At 37.3% G+C, this 26,617-nt stretch overlaps 2 protein-coding genes across 2 annotated transcripts in view; both read left to right on the forward strand.

Annotated features, from left to right (window-relative positions):
* The window catches only part of LOC112048648 (aldo-keto reductase AKR2E4), a 17,142-nt gene extending 2,770 nt beyond the window's left edge, over positions 1-14,372 (forward strand). Inside the window, exons 2-7 of the mRNA XM_024086276.2 lie at positions 7,055-7,150; positions 9,449-9,619; positions 10,750-10,866; positions 11,381-11,548; positions 13,403-13,603; positions 14,103-14,372. Coding sequence (XP_023942044.1) covers positions 7,055-7,150; positions 9,449-9,619; positions 10,750-10,866; positions 11,381-11,548; positions 13,403-13,603; positions 14,103-14,291 — 942 coding nt within the window. The 3' untranslated portion in view covers positions 14,292-14,372. The remainder of the gene's footprint in view (positions 1-7,054; positions 7,151-9,448; positions 9,620-10,749; positions 10,867-11,380; positions 11,549-13,402; positions 13,604-14,102) is intronic.
* A 6,370-nt stretch (positions 14,373-20,742) lies between these two features.
* Positions 20,743-24,145, forward strand: LOC112048638 (aldo-keto reductase AKR2E4). The gene is made up of 2 exons (XM_024086259.2): positions 20,743-20,937; positions 22,148-24,145. The coding sequence occupies exons 1-2, from the start codon at positions 20,797-20,799 to the stop codon at positions 22,373-22,375; spliced, it is 369 nt and encodes a 122-aa protein (XP_023942027.2). The 5' UTR covers positions 20,743-20,796; the 3' UTR covers positions 22,376-24,145.
* Positions 24,146-26,617: the final 2,472 nt, after the last annotated feature.

Here is a 26,617-nt window from a genome sequence, read left to right on the forward strand (position 1 = left end):
AAGTAAAATAATTGATGATAAAATCATTCGTAGGTATCAAATTATCTGAGATAATTACATGTATATAGGAAATTTTTTTTTTTTTTTTTTTCTGATTGTGTAAGTGCCGTAGGCTCCTTATGGGACCTCAGCGGCGTCACCGGGGGGTTTGGGCGAGCGCAGAAGCATCGCCTGATGGGGCCCGAAGGCAGAAGAAAGTAGTGGGCGGAACGACTCTCTAAAGGCGTCTCCTCTGAGACTCGGGCCTCGACTTAGAGGGCCGTTCGGGAAGGGTGTTTTGGCCTGAGTGTATCAGTCCGGGCGCCCCCGAGATCGTGAGTGAAAAAGCCCACGTTTGGGTGACGTCAGATATCGGGGACCTCGTCTTCGCCGGCGAAGACGCTGTGTAGCTTGTGTTTGTGTTGCCTGGGAAGCATTGTCGTTCGTTATGTCATCGTCAGGATCGTAAAGGACGTTTTTTGGGCGTCTAGATCTACAATCAGCATTGATATCGGGGATGTAGCTGCAAGCCTCAACCACTAGTTGGTTGGGGTGGGTGGCGGCTCTCTCAAAATAAGTTTTCGAGAGCTGTTTCATATATTGGGCTATTGTGGGGAGATCTAGGTCTCTATGTAGGTCGTTATTGCGCACAAACCACGGAGCGCCCGTGGCCTGACGCATAAATCGGTTCTGAAGGACCTGAAGGGGCTTTAGGGTCGCCTTTGGGCGATGGGCAAACACTACACTAGCGTAGGTCATTATTGGACGGATGCAGGTCTTATAGAGAGTGACCTTAGAGCGGAGGGATAATTTGCTTTTAGCACATATCATAGGATAGAGACGACTCATCACATAAGCAGCTCTTTTTCTGGCTTTCTGTATGTGAGTCGCGAAGCTCATACGGGTATCAAAGGTCACACCTAGGTATTTGGCAGTGCGTTGCCACGGGATAGGTGCTCCATGTAAGGAGACCTCTTTCAAATCGAAGTAATGGCGTGCAAGTTTCCTTGAGAAGAGCACTGCTGCACTCTTCTCTGGGTTTACCTCTATCCTCCATTTGCGAAACCACTTTGCTAAGTGTGTTACCGCTTTCTGGAGACGGGCTATTATGGATCTACGGTAAGGGTGTGTCACAAACAGTGCGGTATCATCCGCGAACTGGGCGATGTGCACACCTGGATGGTTAGTGGGTATATCACTCGTAAAGAGTGAATATAAAAGCGGGGAGAGCACGGATCCTTGAGGGACTCCCGCTCGGATGGGCCTGGGAGACGAGAGAGTGCCATCTAGGCGGTATCGAAAGGTGCGATTTGACAGATAATTGTGAAACAATCGGACAAGTCTGCTAGGTACGCCGAAGCGGCTAAGCTTAACTATTAGGCCTTCGTGCCATACTCGGTCGAAGGCTTTTGCTACATCGAAGAAAATGGCCCCAGTAGGAATAGGAGTGCGATGCCGGGTAAGGCCGGTGAGAATATGCTCCGTGAGGCGATGCGCTTGTTGTACACAGGAGTGTTGGGTTCTAAATCCGAACTGTTGTTTGATGAGAAGTTGCTTCTCATCGCATACAGCCTTTAAACGATTAAGAATAATAATCTCATATACCTTGGCAATAGTGTTGAGTAAACTAATAGGGCGATAGCTAGAAGGGAGATCGCGGGGTTTGCCCGGCTTGTGAATACCTATGACAGTGGCTTCCTTCCACGCATTGGGGAAGGAGCAGTGTGACAAGAGGACATTGAAAATGTTAACAAGTAGGTTTATAATCTCCATAGGGAGTAGCTTTATCGCTTTATTACTTATACAGTCGGGACCTGGGGCCTTCTTTTTATGTAGACCTTTGATAACCGAACGAACTTCATCGCAAGTCGTAGGGGGAATCTCATCTCCATCGTGGGGGAGAGAGAGGAGGGAAGCGAGTTCTAAATTCACTTTCTCCACATGAAATGGGTCTAGGGAAATGGTGCTTGGAGTACACTGGGATTCTAAACTGTCAGGAATATATATAGGAAAAGGCACACAACTTTGGTAGGCTGAGGCTAGGGTTGCCAACATTTTCAGCAAAATATACATTTTTGCGTACTATATATTTCTTCAACAGTATATAGTACGCAGACCCGAAATATAGTACAATACTATATATTATAGTGCGGTTGGCAACCCTAGTTGAGGCAGGCACAGTGCGGTAATTTGTAAGACGTTCTTTGCATAGGTACCTACTCTGCCAAATGTTGCTCTGTTGTCTTGTTTTCCATTTAACATCAACACACAAACAACATTTGCTATTACGAGATAATTATACAAGAGAATAACCCGGGACAGTAGATGGAAAATGTTCTATAGGTAAGTTTCTTTTTTCGTGTAACCTAAGTACAAGGATTTGAGAAAACACAGGTGTTTTGGAATCACAGACAGATTCTTAATTTTATTTATATGTATTGATGGTGGATTAGAAAAGGGAATGACAATCTACCTTAGCGCACATTCTTACCGATACTAACAGCTGTTACAAATGCATCCATTACAAGTTATTAGGTAATCTCCAGTTACATGAAAGTTGTTGGTAGTTTGCTTGCTTCATCTCAGATGTGCGGTCAGCCGTCAAAACTAAAACACGGACTAATACTTGGTCACATACACTTGGTCAGGCCGAAAAGGGTTACGTTATCCGAGCATATATCTAATGAATGAATATTGTGCTTATAGCTAATTCAGAAAGCGGGTTTCAGATTTTATTAGAACAGGTGGCTAATGCTGGTGATGTAATGGGAGTTGGGACTGAATATTAAATATCGTAAAACCAAAACAATGGTTATAGCGAAAACTGAGGTTCCACTTACCAAAATATATCTACGAGACAGACAGATGGTCCCAGCTCTTAATAAATTTAAATACTTGGGCCGATATTTTACATCTAACTTGGACCATCAGGAAGAAATAAAATGCAGAATTGGACAAGGAAAGGCTGGATTTAATAAAATGTCCAAAGCCTTATGTGACCCCAAGATTCCTTTCCCTACAAGATATCGCGTCCTTAAATGTTATGTTTGGTCCACTCTTATATATGGGTGCGAGACATGGGTCCTGAAAAAAGAGTGTTGTCGACGGTTGCAAGCTTTTGAGATGTGGGGCTAAGGAAATTGTTCAAACTTTCCAGGAAAGACTTCGTCTCGAATGATCAAGTTTTAAAAAGAGTCAATTATGACCGAAGCCTCACCTCATGACAATAGGTATACTTATGTACCCGTTTACAGTCCACAGTCACCTGTACTAAATTCCTCACGCACGGTTCGAGCTTGTCAACAAACTGTCAGAGCCGTAAATAAAGTACTACGTGGTTAGGCTTTCAATCGCGGGAGGGTCATTGACCTCAATTATTTAGCCGGTTAGTATGTGCTTGTTAACTTTGCCATACCTAGGTTTGTCTTCCAGTGTAAGCAAAATGTTTGCTAAGCTAATTATTATCTTTTCTATTAATCGTAGGTAGGTATATTACGGTTATTTTTCAATACATTCATATTATTAAGTCTTTTTTAACATATAAATAACAACATATAAATAAATAAAACTAAATAACGTTGGTCTACGTAAATATATGGGAATTTAGAATTTGTCTACGCTTTTAATTATTACTATCTTAACCTTTAGGTACAGTCAGATTGACCCTTGGTTTGTCTTTTTAAGTAAGATGAACTGTACTTTCAACTGTATCTTTGTTTTCCTTTTTGTAGTTTTGATATTTATATCTTCATAGATCTGTTTGCCATAAAACTATGTTTCGCTATATTATGCCTATAAGAATGTTCATAATATGCCGTGTCGTGCATTTTTTTTGGTAGGTATATATCTACTGTTTGAATTTATCTAATAAGTATCTAAATAATGGTTATAAGGTACCTATTGCATATCTTGAGTTTCTTGATAAGCAATTTTCACAAATTAATCTGTTTATTTCTTTTCAAATGGCGTAAATTATTTTTTTTTTACTTTTTTTAAAGTAGGTTGGCATATCTTTTTAAATATGACCAATATTCCCATTTCTACTACTAGTCTATTAGTACTACTAAGTCGGGAAATACTGTATATGAAGTGGGTACGACTATAGATCAACAGAGCGGGGATCGAACCACCGTCCCTCGGTGATGAGTCCTACCGCTCTTACCGTTGAGCTATTGAGGCTATACAATAATGTTTGATAATGATGTTAATAAAAATCAAAATATAGTTTCTGCTATTGATCACGAAGTGTAACACCGGCTTTAAGTCACCGATTGGGCAGATATAAACGAGTTTCCATAAATGGTGCGTGGAAAGTTTCTATTTTAGAATGTCTGTAAAGGCAGCCTAATTGTTTAAGTTCTAACAACTTTTTAGGGTTCCTTAGTCAACAAGACTCTGTCACGGAGAGTGCTAAAATAATATCCAATTTTCTCCAAGCATTAACAAAAACAATGATTATTATTTTTGTTAATTACATTTTTAAATTATTAAATAAAAGGAAAAAGAGGAACTGTTATATTTTGCTTTCCGAACCATTGGTAGAGTCTCTACTAATATTCAGAATTAACGTTTTACAAGTTCGTGTATACGAAACGAATTTGAATATAGTACGTTTCGACCAATTATGAAAAAATCCTTGCGTGGAACCATGAGTGGACCGTGACCATAACACCCTTTGCCAATTTTATTAAAAGTCGTTTGGTCAAGAATACTTACATACTCAGGTGTGTTTTTTATTCAATAATCGTTAGTAACCAACGTAGCATTAACTATAAATAATTTAATAGGTACAGTTAATCGGAGGTCAAACGTTTTTGTTTCTTAAACGACAGTAAAAAAATTGCAAACCATTTCCTGGCAATTAAGGTATCTGTGAGATCTTCATAGAATAAAGTAGCTATAATTTAATTATGTTTCTAAACACGTGTAATGATGATATATTTAAATATTTTTTTGCGTAAGTTATATTTATAAACTAGCTGACGCCGCGCGATTTCACCTGCGTTGTTCTCGTTCCCGTAGGAGTACGGGGATAATATATAGCGTATAGCCTACCTCGATAAATGGGCTATCTAACACTGAAAAAAAATTTTAAATCGGACCAGTAGTTCCTGAGATTAGCGCGTTCAATCAAACAACCGAACAAACTTTTTAGCTTTATAATATTAGTATAGATGTAGATTAAAAATATTATTTTATTATACAATTTAATATAAGTAGTCTACATCTATATCTATACTAATATTATAAAGAGGTAAAGTTTGTAAGTTTGTAAGTTTGTCACATTTTTTAAATGGGGTAATCTTCGGAACTACTGGTCCGATTTTAAAATTTTTTTCACCAGTAGAATGCTACATTATCGGGGAGTGCTATAGGCTATATTTTATATTGGTATCATATATATTTGCCGAGTTATCACAGTTTTTGTCATACAGGTCGGACTGAAAATCCTCTTAAACAGACTTATTCGCATGCGCTGCCTTAACTATTGTGTAAAATTTAAATTAATGTATGGAGACTTTATGTATCTTTAAAAGTTCTACAAAAAAGTCCGCGACACCATATATCTATCTTCTATATATTAGCAGATATAGTACCTTTTGTGTTTTACAAATTATTAATTTTATATACTTAGGTTTACGTCATTATTTATACAACTAAACTTTAATCCTTATTAAAATAAATTATTTATTAATCACAAGGATATTATGGAGATAAGATTTGCCCTTTACAGTATGTTAATTACTTAAATAGTTTCGGAGATAATACAAAATTTCTAAAAGACGCAGAAATTCCGCTACATGACGCCCCGCGCTTTCAATTACGTAGTTCCCGTTCCCGTGTGAATATGGGGATCAAACATAGCCTATGACACTCGCAAATAACGTAACTTTCTATTGGTAAAACAATTTTCCAAATCGGTCCTGTAGATCCAGAGATTACCCCACTTTAGTTTCTTGGGAAATAGTCCTTTGTTCATCGCACCACGCTCAAAGGGCAGGACCGATTTTGCTAAAGGTAGGGGAAGGGTAGGGGTAAGGTAGGGAAGGTATAGGGTACGAGTAGGTTAGGGTAGGGTAGGGGTAGTGTAGGGGTAGGGTAGAAGTAGGGGTACGATAGGGAAGGGTAGGATAGAGGTAGGGTAGGGAAGGGGTAGGGTACGAGTAGGGTAGGGTACGGGTAGGGTAGAGTACGGGTAGGGTATGGGTAAGGTAGGGGTAGGGTAAGGGTAGGGTAGAGTTAAGGCAGGGGTAGGGTAGGGTTAGGGTTAGCGGTAGGGTAAGGGAAAAGTAGGGGCACAGTAGGGTAGGGGTAGGTTTAGGTAGGGAGTAGGGTAAGGTAGGGGTAGGGAAGATGTGTACATAAGTAAAAGCGAAAGCGAAAGCATGACCGCTATCACACTAATATTTTAAAGACGAAAGTTTGTGTGTGTGTGTGTATGTTTGTTCCTCCTTTACGCTGCGGCTGCTAAAGCAATTTGGATGAAATTTGGAATGGAAATAGATTTTATTCTGGATTAACACATAGGCTACTTTTCATCTCGGAAAAATCCATGGTTTCCGAGGGATTTCTAAAAAAACTAATTTTACGCGGACGAAGTCGCGGGCGTCCGCTAGTATTTTACATCTTGAAAACGGGTGGTACGATTTGTGGTGACACCATTGTCGTACCTATACGTATACGTCTGGTAGGCAATTAATGGGTTAAATAAGTTTTTATCGTAACAGCTGTGCTTTCTACTTCTTTTGTATAAGGCTTTTAGTTGTAGCCTTCTCATGATCTCTGAGGTAACTTGAGTTTTTAGTACTCATACCGCAATCTAGATGTAGTTGTATATCGCTTACGAGTTTATAGTTTCAGTATTATTTATTATTCAACAAAAATACATGTTAAAGTTAATCTTAATCATAGTGCAACATAAATCACAGTTGGTTTTCCTGTGCACGAGTTGTAAACATGAAGTCGATATTAATTACCTACACCTAACTCTTACTTATTATGTTTTGTTAGATAACAGTTAAAACGTAGTGGTTAAATATTTCACTATAAATTAATCTTAAAAATATTGTTTCAGTCAGCGCTAGCTGGGTTGGCGCCCTGTGTGGAGCTGAACGATGGCAACAAGATGCCGATCGTTGCTCTCGGCACCGGCAGAGGCACTGCCAGCGAAGTAAGTTTCTTTGATTTCTTACTGGCAGTCCTGACAGACGACCTATCCGTTCAGTCGGCGCTAACTGCATATCACGATAGAGCCTATCACTGTAGCAGTGATAGAGACATTAGAAGAGAGGTAAGTTTCCTGTATTTGTTACTGGCACTCCTGACAGACGACCTACCTGTTTAGTTGGTGCTAGTTGCACAGGCGCTATCAGTGGCAGTAGCAGATACATTGTCAGTGACGTAAGTTTCTTTTATTTGTTATTGGCATTTCTGACAGATGACATATCCGTTCAGTCGGAGGTAGTTGCACAGGCGCTATTAGTAGCAGTGGTAGAGACATTAGAAGCGAGGTAGGATTCCTGTATTTGTTACTGGCAGTCCTGACAGACGACCTATCTTTTAGTTGGTGCAAGTTGCACAGGCGCTATCAGTGGCAGTAGCTGAGACATTGGCAACGACGTAAGTTTCTTTTATTTGTTATTGGCATTTCTGACAGACGACCTATCCGTTCAGTCGGCGCTAGCTATCAGTAGCTGTGGCAGAGACGTTACATTGCCAAATTTTTGTATATATAGTAGGGAAGTTCCAGCTTTCTGAGATACAGTTTCTAACTAGTTCAGATAGCTGGGGCACTCACAAAAATTTGGTAGTAATATTTAATATTTTTCTATTTGTATTTATGTGTCATGATTTCCTTTTTTGTGTTTTGCCAAATAAAATCTTTCTTTCTTTCTTTCAACCACGAAACTTTCCTTTATTTCTTACCTTCTGGCAGTCTTGACAGATGATGTCTGTTAAGTTAGCCTTGCGCCCTGCGTGCACCTGAACCCTTAAATCAAACCCATACTTAAATATCTATCTCGTTACAAACATTCTTAAAAATTGCTTTAGCGGCCTTAGCGTGAAAATTAATGAAACGGAACTACGAGTACAATTGTATTTATTTAATATGAAAATAGGGAAGTAGGTACTTTATTTATACCTATATGGATGTACTTACATAGGTACTTATATTATAGATTCGTTTCAGCAATAACAGCTAACACATTAAAGTTGTTAAACGTGTTTCTTCGCCGTGGCGTTGACCTCCCTTTGATGTTTAATATATCAATTGAAATAGTTTGATGGTTGCGATATTTACATAATATATTGACCTCTGTACGATACAAAAAAGCTTTTCAAATTATTCATAGATGACTTGTAGTTACATAGCTAACTAGTTGTTAATAAAAAGTCACTAATCTACTAGCTGTCATAAGCATAAGTAAGTGAAAACAAAAACTGGGACCATTAGGTCCCAGTTGTTGACCATATTATTTTGTCCCAGTAGTAAATTAGTTTTAAAATATGATTTTCACTTCGTTCTTCCCACATTTTTCATGAATGCACCGCTCATTTTGGCGGCAAATGTGGACGTGGACATTTCCTGGAATAAACATTTATGTTGCTCTATGACCTCCTCTAACTCCCAATGAAAGTCATTTAATACTAGCAAAATCCCCGCGGTTTCACCTGCGTAGTTCCCGTTCCCGTGAGAATACGGGGACAAAATATCCCGCCTCTCACAAGTAATGTGGCTTCCTAGTGGTAAAGAATTTTACAAAATTACTTCCTACAATACCAGAAACTTTACTTCTTTATTAGTATCTAAAGATGACGATTATGGGGATGATGACTAGGTTTGAATAAATTTGATTTTTATGATACATTCGGGTAAATAAGGTCAATGATAACTAATTTATACGAAAAAAGCAAAGAATGTTTGGATATTTGGAAAATAAATAAGATTATAAAATTTTAAAATCTATCAATTTTTTTTATCGTAATTAGATAAAAATTCATACAGTTTTAGCTTCCTTACATTAAATGTGGCATTTTTCAATAAATGAACTATAAACATAAACGCACAAATATCAAAGATATTAGTAATTTTGTTTGAACGCCCATACAAATCTAACGATCAGCGAGCCAACGACGTCACTAGTTCGTGCCATTTTGTATGGAGCGTTTTTCAGGGATCCGCGGCAGCGCCGCTAATCTGACTCTTTAAATCCCTGTAACTCCGAAAGTAATGATCGCAGATATCCTGTTACTTTAAGAAAATTGCTTTACTATTAGCATACTCTTAATTTATATACAATTAAAAAAACTGTCATCATCCCTATTAAGAGGGTGTCATTGTGTTGAAAACTTTGTCGTATTCTCCGTTTCTTCTGCTTTTTAACGCAAGAACTTTATTTTATAATATGTATAGATATTAAGTATTTTTTCAAACAAACATTATTATATTATTTATCTTTGTTTCCAGTCCGCATCAGTGGACGAAGTTCGCCAGGCGGTGTACTGGGCTATAGAGGCAGGCTACAGACACGTAGACACCGCAGCCATCTACTTCGACGAGCCAGAGGTCGGCCAGGGTATCAGAGATGCCATAAACAACAACCTCGTTACCAGGGAAGAGTTGTTTGTTACTACTAAGGTAAGTTTTCATGATGTCTTCATCTTTGCCTTATCCCACTTCAGTGGGATCGACACAATATGTTAATCTCCGCCATTCGCCGCTATTGCTCGTTGACTGAGCTGTCCCGTGATAGACCTGCCTTTGACTCGGAGGGTGTAGATTCGAATCCGGTCCAGGCCATGCACCTTCAACTTTTCAATTATGTGCATTTCAAGAAATTATTACGTGATTCAAACGGTAAGGGCAAAACAGAGCTAACAAAAATAGACAAACTTCAACCAGAAGTACCTTTTATTGCGTTGGGGCGAAAGACATGGACATCTCTGCCGCGATTGGACGATATTTTATCTATTTCGCTTTACTTGGCCACATGTTAGCGCCACTGAGAATTTTCTTAATTCTCTACATGTGTGAAATCTGTTACTCCGCATTAGGCCTGCATGGTGGATTAGCCTAACAGAATGGAAACATTCTGAGAGGAGACTTGTGCCTAACAGTGAGCCGAATATGGGTTGTTCATCATCATCTCACCATCCACTCTCTTTACACACATGTCCTCTTTCACATACTGCAACCAATTCTTCTTTGACCTTATCTTGTGTCCTTCCACTTGCAACTTCAACATTCTTCTGGTAAATGACTTTTATCCCTATGCATTACATGTTCATACAAAGTCAACCGTTTACTCCTCAATTTTTCAGTCGCCATTTTCAGACTTCCTTATTATGATGTAAAGTATAATATTAGGGCCACGTTCTATGTTCGATTACGATAGCGTTATGGCGCTTAGCACCACTTTGCTCCAGATTGACGGACGGAGATATTGTGAGACAGCAAAATTGTAGGTCCAACATTTTACTCCGCAACTATTTAGTCTCTGGCACCAGTTCCAGGCTTCCTCCTTAAATTGTAAATCCATTGGGAGAGAGCATACGCCCGGACGTCATTTCTGGAATGCGATAGTCATGCACAAAAGCATACGACCAGTCGTATCGCTGATTGAGTGGCGACCACTACTAGATGTTAATAATCAACGTCTGATAGTCGGGTGACCGGGTGGTCACATAGGCTAACCAACAAGTCATAGGACAATGAAGCAGTGCAAATGAAAATACACATACACATTAGTAATTAATAAATGTTTGCAGTTGTGGGGCGACAAGCATCGTGAACAAGACGTGGTACCTGCGCTCAAGGAGTCTCTCCAGAAACTGGGCTTGGATTATGTCGACCTCTACTTGATACATTTCCCTGTAGCTGTAAAGGTAACTAACTAATGTTATGTAAGTTAGTGATAAATTGCTCAACGCGTAAATGCAGCCAATCTTATTAATTGATTATGAAACACGGCTCAACTCACGTGAGACAACGTCATAGTATACCCGACTAGTTTCAAACCCATACGGGACTCATAGTCATGAGTTGGTTCTTGAAACGCGGCACGATCCAAACTGCGGCGCTGCGGCGCGCTGCTGCTCGCAGCGAGCGTTGGGAGAGGGGCTGAGGGGTGGGGAGTAAAGGTTCCGTTACTCGACGGTTCATGAATATCATCTTGATTGGGATCTTCTTGTAAGCAAACCGAACTAACATTATCTTGTTCCAGTATTCTTGCCACCATTCCACGTGGGCATGAATGGCATGATTTGTTATTAGGATAAGTTAGTTTAGGTTTCTAATTGTATTTCTTTTTTAGTAAAAAAAATAACCGTCAATTCGAAATATGTTAATTGATTTCCAAAAAATGAGGAGGTTCTATGTTTGTAATGTATATATTTTCAGGAGGACGGCAGCTACGATGACGTAGATTACTTGGAAACCTGGAGAGGGATGGAGAAGGCTCGCGCCCTGGGACTGACTCGGTCAATCGGAGTGTCCAACTTCAACGCGAGCCAGGTCGACCGGATCATCGCCAACAGCAGGGTGTGGCCAGCTGTTAATGAAATCGAGGTAAATCCTATACTTTCGCAACATTGTATGCTGGCCTATTCACTACTTTGGTCTTTATTAACAACCCATTGAAGTGAACAACAAAGTGTCATCTACATACTACATGATAATCCGTAAGCACCGGATGACATTTGTAATTTGTATCAAAGTATGTGGATGACATTTTGACAATTGATTTGTTTTTTTGTTTTGATGGGTTATTAATAAAGACCAAAATAGGAAATAGGCCAGCTGGTACCAACAATGGGGATGATGACTAGGTTTGAATATCTTGATTTTTATGAGACATTCGGGTAAATTAATATCTACGTAAAAAAAGATTGTCGGGATATTTGTAAAATAAATAAAATTTCAAAACCATTAACAATCTATTAACGTAATTAAATGAAATATAATGTTTACATTCAATGTGACATTTTTCAATACACAAATAAACATTAACACATATATATTTTGTAGAATTTCGAAGATATTTGTAATTTTGTTTGAACGCCTACATAAATCCAACGATTTCCACGCATTGACGACGTCATTCTTTTGTGCTCCCACCGTCCCAAAGCGACCCTTAGGCCGCTTCAAACCCTACAGAATCGTTTTCTGCGTCAAATCACGGGCGCGCCGTGGTTTTTACGCAATAATGACTTCCATAGAGATCTAGAATTACCGACAATAGCTAAGTACATGAAACAGCTCTCTCAAAACTATTTTGACAGAGCTGCCATCCATCCCAACCAACTAGTGGTTGAGGCCTGCAATTACACTCCCAACCTAAACGCTAACTGCAAGCAGAGGCGTCCCAAGAACGTCCTTTACGATCCAGACGATGACATAACAACCGACAATGCTTCCCAGGTAACACAATCACAAGCTACACAGCGTCTTCGCCGGCGAAGACGAGGTCCCCGATATCTAACGTCACCCGGACGTGGGTTTTCTAACTCACGATCTTGAGGGCGTCCGGACTGATTCACTCAGGTCACGGTTACCTCCTCCAGAATGGCCTTCTAAGCCGAGGTCCGAGTCTCATAGGAGACGCCCTTAGAGAGCCGTTCCGTCCTCTATCTTTCTTTCAGCCTTCGGGTCACATCAGGCGATGCTTCTGCGCTCGCCCAACCCCCCCGGTGACGCCGTAGTGGTTCCGCAGGGAGCTATCGGCACCTACTCAGACAGAAAAAAAAAAAAAAAATCTTTTGTGCTATTTATGTAGCGTTTTTGAGCGATCCGTGGCATCGCCGCAAATATGTCCCTGTAGCTCCGAAAGTAATAATCGCAAATACCCTGATACTTCTACAAAATTGCTATAATATTAGCATACTCTTAATTATCAGATACCCTGTTACTTCTACAAAATTGCTATAATATTAGCATATTCTTAATTTACAATTTCAAAAACTGTCATCATCCCTTTTTCATTTGATGACTTTCATAGTGACTTTGTTTTTGGAAATTGACCTCTGCTTTTATAGATCGAGTGCCTGCGATATAGATACCTCATTTTATAAAGACTGAATGTTTGTCAGTCTAATTGAGTTTGGTCTATTGGACGGAAACATGTGTCCAGCCTGTAGCCAAGTCGCAAACGCTTCGCAAACTAGAAAAATGTATGGTAATGACAGATCTTGATCACGAAGCGTTTGCGATCGTAGAAAGAGAATCGATTAATTTCTAATCTACGATAAATAGATTTAAAAGTATAAGACGCCATTTTTTTCTTGAATAATATTGAAAGTTACTGATGCGACGCTTCGTGTCGTATTGACTCGAGAATGTATTCGTTTTTGTATTTTGTATTTGGAGCGGCTACGACACCGTCTGTTTGATCCGTGCGTTGAACATAATTTCATGAAATTGCAGGTCAACCCAACCCTAACCCAAGAGGCGCTAGTGACCCATTGCCTGGAGCTGGGTATAGCGGTGATGGGATTCAGTCCATTCGGTTTCGTGGTCTCCAGGAACAACCCGAATGCACCTCCTCCTCGAGCTGATGATCCGGTGCTGGTGCATCTGTCCAACAAATACCACAAGGCCCCAACACAGATCATTCTACGGTATTTGGTAAGTATTATATTTTTTATCCAAATAAAACTTGGCCGAGTTTGTGGGCTCTTCTCGGAACTCTCAAGGCGCGTTTGGAACCCTCGTAACTTTAATTTTAAGTTTTCGTCTATTATTACCACCATCAGATTAAATTAAATTTTGACAGTATACACTATCAGAGGGTGATTAGTGATCGATACTGATGCCAAAAAAAACAATCAGTAAAATTGTTGTCTGTCTGTATGTTCGTTATAGAAACCAAAACTACTCGACGGATTTTAATGAAACTTGATACTGGTAATTCTTCATACTTCTGGGCAGGTTATAGTATACTTTTCATCACGCTACGATGAATAGGAGCAGATCAGTAAAGAGAAAACGGGAGAAGTTACTCCATTTTTACAGCAATACTACTGTAAGGACTGGATTAAAGGGCGCACCTATAGGGACTAAAACAACAAATTGCGCGCTATTTGTCTATACAAAAAATTTTACTCTTATTTATTTCCTCTTACAGATTGACCGCGGTATTGTTGTCATCCCGAAATCCGTCAACAAGAAGAGAATAGAACAGAACATTGATCTGTTCGACTTCAGCCTAAACGATGAAGAAGTTAAGTTGATCAACGGATTTAATAAGAACCACCGAGTTATAGACTTCGCTGACCTTAAAGACTACCCAAACTTCCCTTATGGAGAGTACTGAAGTATTTATGTTTAAGTAAATAGTCTTGTAAGTTTATAGGTACCTACTTTAATTAATAAAAATATGCAAATGTGTAATATGCCTATTCGTTTTATTTATTGTCTAATTTCCAATTCGTTAGTCGAAGAACACACAGAAAAAAGAACCATTTTTGACGTGACAATGTCTTATAATTCGATAGAGCCGGCGGCACACTCGAAAAAAGAAGACGTCATGCGTCGTTCTCTCGCTCTAGGGTTGCCAAATTGTTTACAAGAAATAAAGTATATTCTGATCTATGAAGATTAATAAACAGTATTTTAGAAAAATTTAATTTGGTTGCATTTTTCTTTTGAAAAATAGTGATTAGACCTAAAACCACCACGCTGGCCAAATGCGGATTGGCAGATTTCATACACATAGAGAATTAAGAATATTCTAAGGTATGCAGGTTTCCTCACGATGTTTTTCCTTCACCGACTGAGACACGTCTATTACTTTAAAAAATACACATAACTGAAAAGATAGAGGTGCATGCCCCGGGCCGGATTCGAATCTACGCCATTCGAATCTAGGTTCGAATCCGATCCGGGGCATGCACCTCTAACTTTTCTGTTGTGTGCAGTTTAAGAAATTAAAAATCACGTGTCTCAAACGATGAAGGAAAACACACACACATAATTAAGAAAATTCTCTGCGTGTGTGAAGTCTGCCAATCCGCATTGGGCCAGCGTGGTGGACTATTGGCCTAACCTCTCCCATTCTGAGAGGAGACTCGAGCTCAGCAGTGAGCCGAATATGAGTTGATAATGATGACGGTGTACCACAAAAATTGTTTTGATGTAACAATTGACTTTGAACAAAATTGGTATGATAATAATTAAATACTTTTCACCCAATTAGTTGTATCGTAGGTGTATAAACATACTAACGGTCTTTATTATTATTACATCCTTTAAATTACTGTAATTTAGCGTACAGACCCAAATAGATTACTGCCTTTTATTACCGTGCGAAGTGTTAAAACAGCAAATTTTCGTATTTTCATTTAATTTAAAACTTACGTTATTAAAAAGATGTTATATTTTTTTATAAGTTTTGTGGCGATATGTGCAGTAAGTAATTTTCATGTGTTTAATTAATAAAAAAATAATGAAGATAAAATTAAAATTATTTGGTAATTCACAACATTTATTAGTAGGTACGTCTGATTAAGGGGTGTAAGGGGGAGGCTAGTACCAGTCAGCCTCCCAACTGCCAACCTCACCTGCTCGTTGTGCACCCTGCAGACTAACTGACGAGACTCTGGCATCCGAGTAATGGCGATATAAACATTCGGAATTGCCTGGATTTTGCAAATTACAAAATAGTGCGGAAACAGCCCTGCGAGTTTCTCTGAGTGATCGAATCACGATTGAGGAGATCCTCAGAAGAACCAAAGTCACTGACGTAGCTCAGTCGAGCTACGTCAGTGGTCGACCGAGTCGCGAAGCTGAAGTGACGAAGGGCAGGGCACATAGTTCGAAAAGCCCACGGACGTTGGGATCCCAAGGTGCTGGAATGGCGACCCCATTTTGACCAAAGCACAAAGAGCAGTGTTGATCGACCCCCTACTAAGTGGACTGAGGATATTAAGCGGGTTGAAGGTCTCAAGACCGTATTGTTTGGAAGTCCATGCAAGATGCCTATGTCTAGCAGTGGACGTCCATCGGCTGTCAATGATGATGATGAATGATGACGTCTTTTTAGATCAACTCAGACAATTGGTAACAGGATAGTATGATCGATTGGTTCTTTTTTCTTGTCAGCCTCAGGTCGAGTCTTCCTTCACTTATGGAGCCGAAACTGCTAGAAGAATGTTGATTGACGGCAACTGGATACCAATGAATGCTTACGGCACACGTGTGCGCGTAAGTATAATTATACATTAAAAATAATTGTATTACCTACTGTAATCTTGTAACGCCGTTTCGATTATCACATTATGTACGTACCTACATATCATGTATGTCTATAGTACTTTCCGGTAACCAAAAACATGATAACAAGTGACTGAGAGTCCTCCTCCCCTTTCTAACTCCTCCCAGATTAAACCGGGTGGGGGTAGGTTCTGACTCCTTGACTGGCTAAGGCGCGGGGTATCCTTCTCTCCCGGTTGTACGTATAACCACAAATAGCAAGATATATTATTGCTTGGCAAGTTCGTTCGTAACACTTTCGATGGTCCGCGTGGGTCGGGGGCCGTGTAGCGATGAATGAAAATCCACGACTGATGCACCTTACTTCGATGCACGATTTCCCCCCGTCGCCCGCATATCATGGGAGTGTCTTCAACGAACTTGCCAAGCTATAGATATATAGTTAAAGATAAACAAGGAGGCTTGAAGAATACTCTTCCTGCCAGCTCCCTTCAGAGCTGAGGTCATAAGCCATATGGCTGCATTTGAGTCCATTCATCATAACGTTGATAGTAAGATTTAAAATATGGCGTTACAATTTCCTACTATTACATTAATGTTCACCGTTCACCAGGTGGACTGACTGACGCCAAGCGAGTCGCAGGGATTCGCTATATGCAGGCAGCTCAGGCTCGTGATGTTTGGAAGTCCCTACAAAAGGTGTATGTCCTGCAGTGGACTCCATCGGCTGATATAACATGATGATGATGATTAATATCTAACGTCACCCGGTCATGGGTTTTCTAACTCACGGTCTCTGGGGCGTCCGGACTGATTTACTCAGGTCACAGTTACACCCTCCCGAATGGCCCTCTAAGCCGAGGCCCGAGTCTCATAGGAGACGCACTTAGAGAGTCGTTTCGTCCTTTATTTTTATTTCAGCCTTCGGGTCTCATGCGATGCTTCTGCGCTCGCCCAAACCCCCCGGTGACGTCGTAGTGGTCCCACATAGAGCCATCGGCACTTAGCAGGAAAAAAAAAATGATTTTATTCAGACACTAGATATTTATATTTTATCAGGTTTTTTTAAAGACTCCTATATGTTGCAGTATGACGATATAAAGCGAGTTCAACAGACTACTACATATGCTATGGAAGTAGGATACCGGACTATAGACACTGGGCCTGGTTACCTTACCGAGGATGTTGTTGGTAACGCCATTGTCAACGTCACGGGGCGAGGCATCGTGAGGCGAACCGATCTGTTTATTTGTACTAAGGTAAAGTTAAAAACGAAACCTTTTATAATCGAAAATTGTCTAAGTTAAAATGAGCTATTAAATTGCTATTCCAATATGTAGACAACAATTTTACGACTGAATAATATTGAGATTGTCTCCTGGCAGTTTTCTATAGCCAAATTTCATCTAATCAATAGTCGATAAACTCGGACACCACGGTCTTTCATGCAGCAGGAGCGCACATACGATGTTATTTTTTTAGCTTTTTATTTTAGTGGGTAGGTAACTTTTGCGTTGGAAATCGGTTTTCTTTTTATTAAATATTTGTTGTTATTGTTTTTCCAGCTTCCATTCACGGTTGGCAGTCGAGAGCAAGTGGCACCAGCTATCAGAGATTCTTTGAAACGGCTTCAAACGAATTATGTTGATTTGGTTCTATTGGAAACAACACATAATGTGGTAGGTTTACTATTTTTAATTAACCAACTTTATTATTTCATTGTATTATTATGTAACTTGGTTTCTTTGTCCAAGAATATTTCCATCTCGAACTGAATTTAACTGAATATAAAGTATTATACCTACCGGCCTTAATACCGAGAGGTTATGGGTTCGATTTCCGGGTTTAGCTGTCTGAGAGCCGTGATAGCCCACATGACATATGACCTCTGCCTCTGATTCTGGAGGGTGTGGCTTCGAATCCGGTCCGGGCATGCACCTCCAACTTTTCAGTTGCATGCATTGCATTTTAAGAAATTATTTAAAACGTCTCAAACGGTGAAGGAAAAACATCGTGAGGCAACCTGCATACCAGAGAATTTTCTTAATTCTCTGCGTGTGTGAAGTTTTCCAATCCGCACTGGGCCAGCGTGGTGGACTATTGTTGTGGTGTTCAGTGAGCTAAACTATAACAAAATGGTGTTTTTATTTTCAACATTTAGTTGGATAAGGGGAAACACAATATCTCGGATATTTGGAGAGGCCTCGAAGATGCCAAGTGGGCCGGGTTGACCAGATCAATCGGCGTTGCCAATTTCGACATCACCGATATATCAAAGATTCTAGCTTCTTCGAAAACTATACCTGCTGTTAACCAGATCGAGGTAAGAATAAAGTTTATAAGTTAGGGCAGAGTTCCCCAAACTTTTTTGTGTCGTAGACCCCTTGCCATGTTTTTCCGTGTTGGGTAGACTCCCTACTTACCTGATATTAATTTCCTGTAAATTTCCAACTGCAGTCATGTTAAAAACTTAAAATAAAAGCAAATGTTAATTTATACATTTATTAATTGAATTTAAATTAAAACTATTCAAAATCAAATTTTTTATCTGTTATGTAAAATATATTATGTAACATTAAATAAACTATAAATAAAATAACATAAGCAATAAGTCAATATTTTTAGTGAGAAGGATGAACCTGATGCTTTAATAATAAAGATATAAGATAGTATGATGTAAGTAAATAGGTACTATCAGTGTAAGATCCACTATCGTGGACCCCCATTTTCATTTCACCGACCCCCAAATTTTTTTTTCGCTGACGTAGACCCCTTGCAGGTTGTTATAGACCCCTAGGGGTCGATATAGACCACTTTGATTTGACCACGGAATCACTGGGTTAGGGTTACCACTAAAGATTTTATACTATAGTTAAGTCACTGGCGCGTCTAAACTGAGGCGTTCTAAAGTGGCTAATTGTCTTAATTTCATTTAGTCGCATTGCAAACAACGATAGTTATGTAAACCGATTATACATGAATATTGTAACATAATTGGCCATATTACGAATGATAGTACTGTCTCAAATTGTTAATTCACCTTCACACAGGAAGTAAAACTATTATAAAACTATTAAGTAAAACTGTATAAGAAAATGTAATGTTGTCATCAGTTGTAAATTATAATACTGTATGATTTTTTTTAAAGAGCAACTGTTGAGTTGCTTGCCGGTTTCTTCTTAGTAGAACCTGCCTTGCGAACCGGTAGTAGAATCTTTACAAATAGTCAACTGACGTGTCAAAAGTGCTTGTAAACTGAGCCTACTTAAAATAAATGATTTTTGATTAGATTTTGATTTGATCTACTCGAAATAAATGATTTTTTTTTTGATTTTGTCTACAATGTCGAGTTGTGTGTTCAAGAAAATTATACATTCTTAAATATACAATGTACCCGTAAGTAGAGTAGCTATATTCGGATCACTTTTTCGGTGATTTTGTAGGCACGTAACATATCTATAGTTGACATTTATCTTTGATTGCTATCCTTTTTAATAAAAATAAATATTAAACATCGAGGTCGTTGGTATTAAATGTAGAAAAAAAATCATAGTTTCAGTATAAAGTAGGTATCGGTGTAAAGTGCATAATACATAATTGAGATTTTTTTAATTCTCTACGTATTCTGACAGAAGACGTGTTCAACTGTGAGCCGAATTGGGTTTTATAATGATGATGATGATGCCATAAACTTATTTTCAGTTTTTTACATTCATCTCATTCATTTATGTAATTAAACATCCATAGTTGTTCTTTGAACTTAATTTAAAATAAGAAATTCGCTTTGGATTGCGATTGAAACCAAGGTACCAAGCCAAGTAGACTTTTATGACAAAAAAATATTATTAATACTATTTATAGTGCACAAATAAACTCTTATTCAACACTTAAAAAGACAAAAAAGCAGTTTTCCTTGATCTTTTTGAGACGGTCAAGTGTCTATACTTAATGACGAATTTATAAAATTATCCGAGTATCATCTTATCTTGAACTATATAGTGTTAAATAGATATTATGATTAACATTTTGTTATAATGGGGATGATGACTAGGTTTGAATATATTGATTTTTATGATACATTCGGGTAAATAGGGTAAATGTTAACTAATTTATACATAAAAAGCAAAGATTGTCTGGATATTTGCAAAATAAATGAGATTATAAAATTTCAAAATCTATTAAAAATATTTTATAATTAGATGAAAGTTCATACAGTTTTAGGTTCCTTACATTAAATGTGACATTTTTTAATATATGAACTATAAACATAAACGCACAAATAACAAAGATATTAGTAATTTTGTTTGAACGCACATACAAATCTAACGATCATTACATTGCCTACGACGTCATTAGTTCGTGCCATTTTGTATGGGGCGTTTTTCAGGGATACGCGGCAGCACCGCAAATCTGACTCTTTAAATCACTGTAGCTCCGAAAGTAATGGTCGCAGATACCCTGTTCCTTTTACAAAATTGCTTTACTATTAGTATACTCTTAATTTATATACAAATTGAAAAACTTTCATCATCCCTATTTTTCAGACAAACCCAACTTTCGCGAATCTCAAATTGGTGGCTTACTGTCAAAGTAAAAGCATTGTTGTAATGGGATGCGCGGCGTTTGGGTTCCTAGTACGAAGACCTCACAACAATATAACATTGCCACCAACTTTCACCAATCCCGTGTTAGTGAAGATGGCTAAGAAATACGGCGTGACTGTCAGTCAAGTTGTCCTGCGGTCTTTGGTAAATATTTATACAAAGTATAGTTAATCTGATTCGATCACGCAGAGATACTCCTAATATAGCTCGTTCCATCGCCCGCTGTGTGACTCTGAGCCTTCTTATGAGGCCTATAGTTAGCGACCAAGTCTCGGAACCATAGGTCATCACTGGCAACACGCACTGTTCGAAGACTTTTGTCTTGTCTTATACGTGTGTGAAGTCTGATAATCCGGATAAGGCCAGCGTGGTGGACTATTAAAACCCTCTCATTGTGAGAAGAGACTCTTGCTCAGCAGTGAGCCGAATTTTGGTTGACAATGATGATGAAATCCCTTTGTCGTTGGAGGCAGTGGTAAAATGAGATCAAGTGCGTTTGCGTGAATAAACTGAAGGCTAGTTTCGTTAGGAAATGTTCCTTCAGCTGGTTTATTATGTAACTATTTTGGTGTAAGATTAAAAACAATTAGTTGCAAATTAGGAACAACATTATCAGTTTATTTTTAAAAGGGTTTGTATGAGCCATAATAGCCCAGTGGATATGACCTCTGCATCCAATTCGGAGGGCGTAGATTCGGTACGGGACATGCACCTTACTGTTACTTTTTAAACTATTAAACCGATTTGAATGGAATTTGGTATAGAGATAAATAGGATCTTAGAGCAGAATATAAGCTACTTTTGTCCTGGAAAAATTTATGGTATCCGCGGGATTTATAATAATTCCACGCCAACGAAGTCTCTTCTTTTTTTCTTCTTTTATACAGGGTGCTGGGGAGTATTTCCTATAAAACGTATTGACGAGTCCACTTATATAAATATATAACTAATATTTTTAACTCAAAAATAAAAACTTTTTATGTTTACATACAAAGCTATTCAAATAATTCCGACTATCCATGTAACACACGCCTTTTTAAACCCTTGCATTTTAAAATTTTAAAATTTGGCTACGTCATCATTACAAAAATGCGTATAAGGGACACATTTTAAGATCTATTTACAAAAGAAATATTATTTACTCCGAAAATATTAATTTTAGAACACATATTTTTTAAACATTTTTAATTAATTTTCGGTAAAGAATTTAAACCCCAAACTCTGTAGGTATTTCGCAAGATAAAGATAAACTCACAAGTAGTAAGATAAGCAATCATCATCATCACCATGACTTGATGGACGAATGTTAATGATGACGAAATAAAATATAATACTAATTCATGATTATTTTCAGCTGGACCGCAATATTGTACCAGTCTCTACATCATCCAACAAGGAACACATTAAACTGAATGAAGACATTTTTGATTTTCATCTCAGTCATAAAGAAATTCAAGAAATAAAGAAATTTGACAAGAACGAAAAGGTTCATCCCATAGAAGTGGATGACATGCGCAAGCAATATGAAGAAATGAAAAGTTATATTAAAAAGAACAATTTGACCCAGTATGAAAATATCTAAACGCTACAGCTAAAGGTGCAGGTACACTTGAGCATTCACTTGTAATGAGCATTCGTGCGAATGTTACATGACAGAAAAATACGAGAACATTTTAGCGAACGTTCTAGCGAGCAGATTTGCTTGATCTAATCGAGCGTTCGCTAGAATTCTCAAAATGTTCGTAGCAATATTTAGCTCTATGCTTGCTCGGTTCGTTGTGCTGTTCCACAAATATAAAAAAGGCGAATGCTCGATGTTCTGTTGAATGCTCAAGTCTATCAGCTTTATACCTTTACCTTTATATTTTGTTCTCGGAAAGCGATTTCTTTGTTAACCGACTTAAAAAGAAAGAAGAAAAAAAGAAGGAGGTTCCTCAATTTGAACGTATATATTAGTAATATTATGTGCAGATATTTTGGAGAGGTTTTTTTTATCTTGGATAGGCTTGCGCTTGACTACATGCCTGATGGTGAGCAATGATGAGGTCGAAGATGAAAAGCACTTGCTTAAAAGATGCCTATGGTGCGTTTGTGTCTAAAACTGAATGACCAAAACGGACACATGTTTATAAATTTGTATTTTCCTTCTGTTGCTAATGTTATCCATCCACGGTCCGATTTTTGCTTCAAGTCGAGCAATGCACGTCGCGACCAATACACGATAAGTTTTTTTGGACTTCATACCGGCCGCGGTGCAGGCATGTTAGCATATGGCAAAAAGTTTTTGGTAAATGGGTTTCGATGCCACGCAATCACCGGATCTCGTAAATACACAAGAATTTTAGAGATCACTTTAAACCACACAAAACAAGGTGGTACTGTCACTGTACTAGCGCATTCAAAACCCAACCGTTTTCAGAAATAGGATAAGTTATAACAACCATAGTATTAAAACGACTTCATTAAGGAGTTAATTAAATATAAACTTATTCGTGAAATAATATGATTTTTAATAGAATCAGATAATCATTATCTTCATAGGCATACCTATAATAAAGCCATTGGTGTGTACTGTTTAGTAATAAACAAATTATTAGAAATGAATTGAAAACGTATTATTTTAAATTATTTATTGCTTTTTATAAATTGTTATTCATAATAAATTCATCATATCTAATGTTTCTAAGCTTTGGTCTATTTTCATTTATGAACAAAGGAGATGTTGCAAAATTGTATGGAGCCCAGGTCCAGTCATTGTACCCTAGCGGAAATAAAAGAAAATATTTTTTAAAACTATTTTTGATTATACAAATCTACGAATTTACTTTAATTCATTCGAAATAATATTCAAAATTTCCCAAGAAATGCAACACTATTATCTATTATGGGTAATAATGGCGAATAGATGACGTTTTCAATGCTGTAATCGATTTGACGTTTGTTGTCAATTGTCATGTCATAGTTGCTCTATGGGCGCCATCTTGATATAACTCAAAAACTTGTGCTTTTATTTTATTCATTTCTTTTTATTTAGTTAGATTTATTCACTTTAATAAATTTTAATAAAATAGTATTTATTTAATTTTAATAATACGGGAGTGGATCTGAAATGGACCATCTCCTTTGTAATTATTAAGTGCGAAATGACTAGCGATTTATATGGCTCGAGTATGGCTTTAGTATACCTAATCATTCTATGAGCCAATTTAGAAAATATAAAATCCTAAATTGACCTGAGCTGGAAATCGAATTCTGACCTTACAGGTTTGAAAGGTTTCTGACCTGACAGTTACAAGCAAGACAATCTTGGGATTGTCTTGCTACATACATACAATACATACATTTTTGCTGTATGAAGACCTTCATACAGTCTTCATACAACAAAAATGTAATGTATTTCAATGAATAATATATATTTTCCTATATACATTATTGTTTTTTATTTATGTCTCCGTAATACCTATATACCTACTTGTTTTTATAAATAAAAACAAGTCGACTCGCCCGCCAAACTGCATTGAAGCAGCGTGGTAATCAGTCACTACATCGATTTTCATCGTATTTTCGCTTTTGCAATCATCTAACATTGTGTTTTAAACGAAATGACACAATTATCGTTATTTTACGTAAAGTATAACATACAGTGGCAGCAGCAATAAGTAAGATTATTTCAATGAAAAACCGTTATTTATGTATTTTCATTGATATAATAATCATGTAAAATGATATAAAATGACGTAGTCAAGATAATTTTGGCGAAATAAATATGTTAGATTATCACAATTATGAAAAACGATGACTTACTATTTGAATGGTACACCGAGTTAAACAATGACCCTGTTGGTCATTCATATATTATGACATCGACACTGAAAGGGTGGTCAATCCGGTGGTGTAGCACGATGTCCGGAACGTTGGGCTATCTGTTGGGATACGTTGGTCCGATTTTGGTCGGACCCAACACCCCATAATGGCAGCGCTCGCTGTCTTCCACCATACGAGTAACAATAAATATTTTTTGCAATACATATTTTTTGCAATTTTAACCGTTTACGCAGCGTTTTCATTTTTGCTTAGCTCCTGTCGTGCGTGATTCTTCATCGATAAATATATTCAACACAAAAATATTTTTTCAATTCAAACCAATAGTTAAGTATAGATTAAACTGCGACATAAATAATGTAAAATAATTATTCAATTGAATATATTAAAAGTATATAATTATTTTATCTGAAATTATAGTGCTAATATAATTCGAGAGTTATATCTTAATTAGGTTACACAGCTACCTACCAGTTTTGTTAAGTGCATTAATAAGTAATACTTATTATTAGTTACTAGTGTTTACCCTCAGATTTGTCCATATCGACTAGCTATAGGACAAAACTTATTTCGTCCGCGCGTTATAATGCCTTAATCTTAATTAAGACTGAGTTGTCTGTCTGTTTTGTAAATTTTTATCATAATATAGACATTCTATTTCACAAAGGTTGTAATTGGTTGTAATAGTAGAAGACCCAGCATAAGGAATGTATACCCTCATCTGTTATTTATTTGGGATGAGAAATAAATGATACAAAATAGTCACATTGACATATTGCAAATAAATGTTAATTTGCCCAGTTAAACTGTGCTTGGTAAGTATTAAATGTTTTTTTTTTAAATTTATTTAATCTATAAATCCTTGCTTAATTAATAAAAATCGTACACTGGTTAAAATAATATACCTAACACAATTTAAAACATAAAGGATGCGTGCTTTCACACAGCAACTGTGGGGTTGCCAGATATAATTTGTCATAATTTATGCTTAATTTTATTGTATAAAGTTGCCTTTGATCTAGTTCATGGTTTCCTAAAATGTGTTTGGCCGCAATTTAACTAGGCAACCTATTTGCAAAGTGTCAATGTAATATTTTCTATTTAAATTTTTTTCTTATCCAAAATAAATAACAGATGAGGTTATATATTACTTAAAATTGACCGGATCTTAGACTATAAGCAATTTTGAATTTAATTTTTAAGAAAACGCACGATTGAGTGACTTCATTGAAGCAGCGTCAGTAAAACAAATAAACAATAATTCCCTAAATTCTTAATGTCACAATTTCTAATTTCATGGAGTGTAATACAATAAATTAATTAAATTGTATAAAATTAGTGATGTTAGAAAGTAGCGGACAGTTTAATTTCATGTACCTATATATATCAACTTTTTTAATTTCTATGCAAGGCAAACTTCGACTATCTTAAAATTAATTATGAGTGGTATTTAAAACAATGAATTTAGAATTTTAATGTTATAAATATGCAAGAAGAATAAAGTCGACTTCTTGAAAATATATTTTAAAATGTCGCCTTTTTTAATTTTTTTAATGGCGATAATTTGTGCTGTAAGTATTGCTATAATTTAATTTACAATATATGGATATACATATTACATATATCTATACATATAAAGGATGTCCCGTAATTATTACGACATACTTTACAAGGCGATAGCTGACATCAAGGCCTACTAAAATAACTGAGTTATGCCGCGGACGGACAGACTGGCGAGAAAATAAAAGGTTTAGGTTTTAGACTACGGCAAAACTAGCTTTTTTTAAATATTTACTTGGTTTTTTTATTACACTTTCCATGTTGATTTGGCATTTCAACTGTTTATCATAAGATTCAATGTAATTCTTTTGATAATTAAGTGACAGGAACAAATTTTAATAAGTAACGATTTTTACATAATCAACCCCTTTCGGAACGAAAATAGCAATTGTGATGAAGTTTTTGCAAATAATGTTCTAATGTCTTGGATCTTTGGAATCCT

This window comes from Bicyclus anynana, chromosome 8, assembly GCF_947172395.1.
Source record: "Bicyclus anynana chromosome 8, ilBicAnyn1.1, whole genome shotgun sequence".
Taxonomy (NCBI): domain Eukaryota; kingdom Metazoa; phylum Arthropoda; class Insecta; order Lepidoptera; family Nymphalidae; genus Bicyclus; species Bicyclus anynana.

Excerpts from the sequence above, each read along its gene's own strand:
- LOC112048638 (XM_024086259.2), top strand. The coding sequence starts at position 20,797 with ATGGGATGCGCGGCGTTTGGGTTCCTAGTACGAAGACCTCACAACAAT. Across the intron at positions 20,938-22,147 it reads AAGTTGTCCTGCGGTCTTTG|CTGGACCGCAATATTGTACC; the intron begins GTAAATATTTAT and ends GATTATTTTCAG.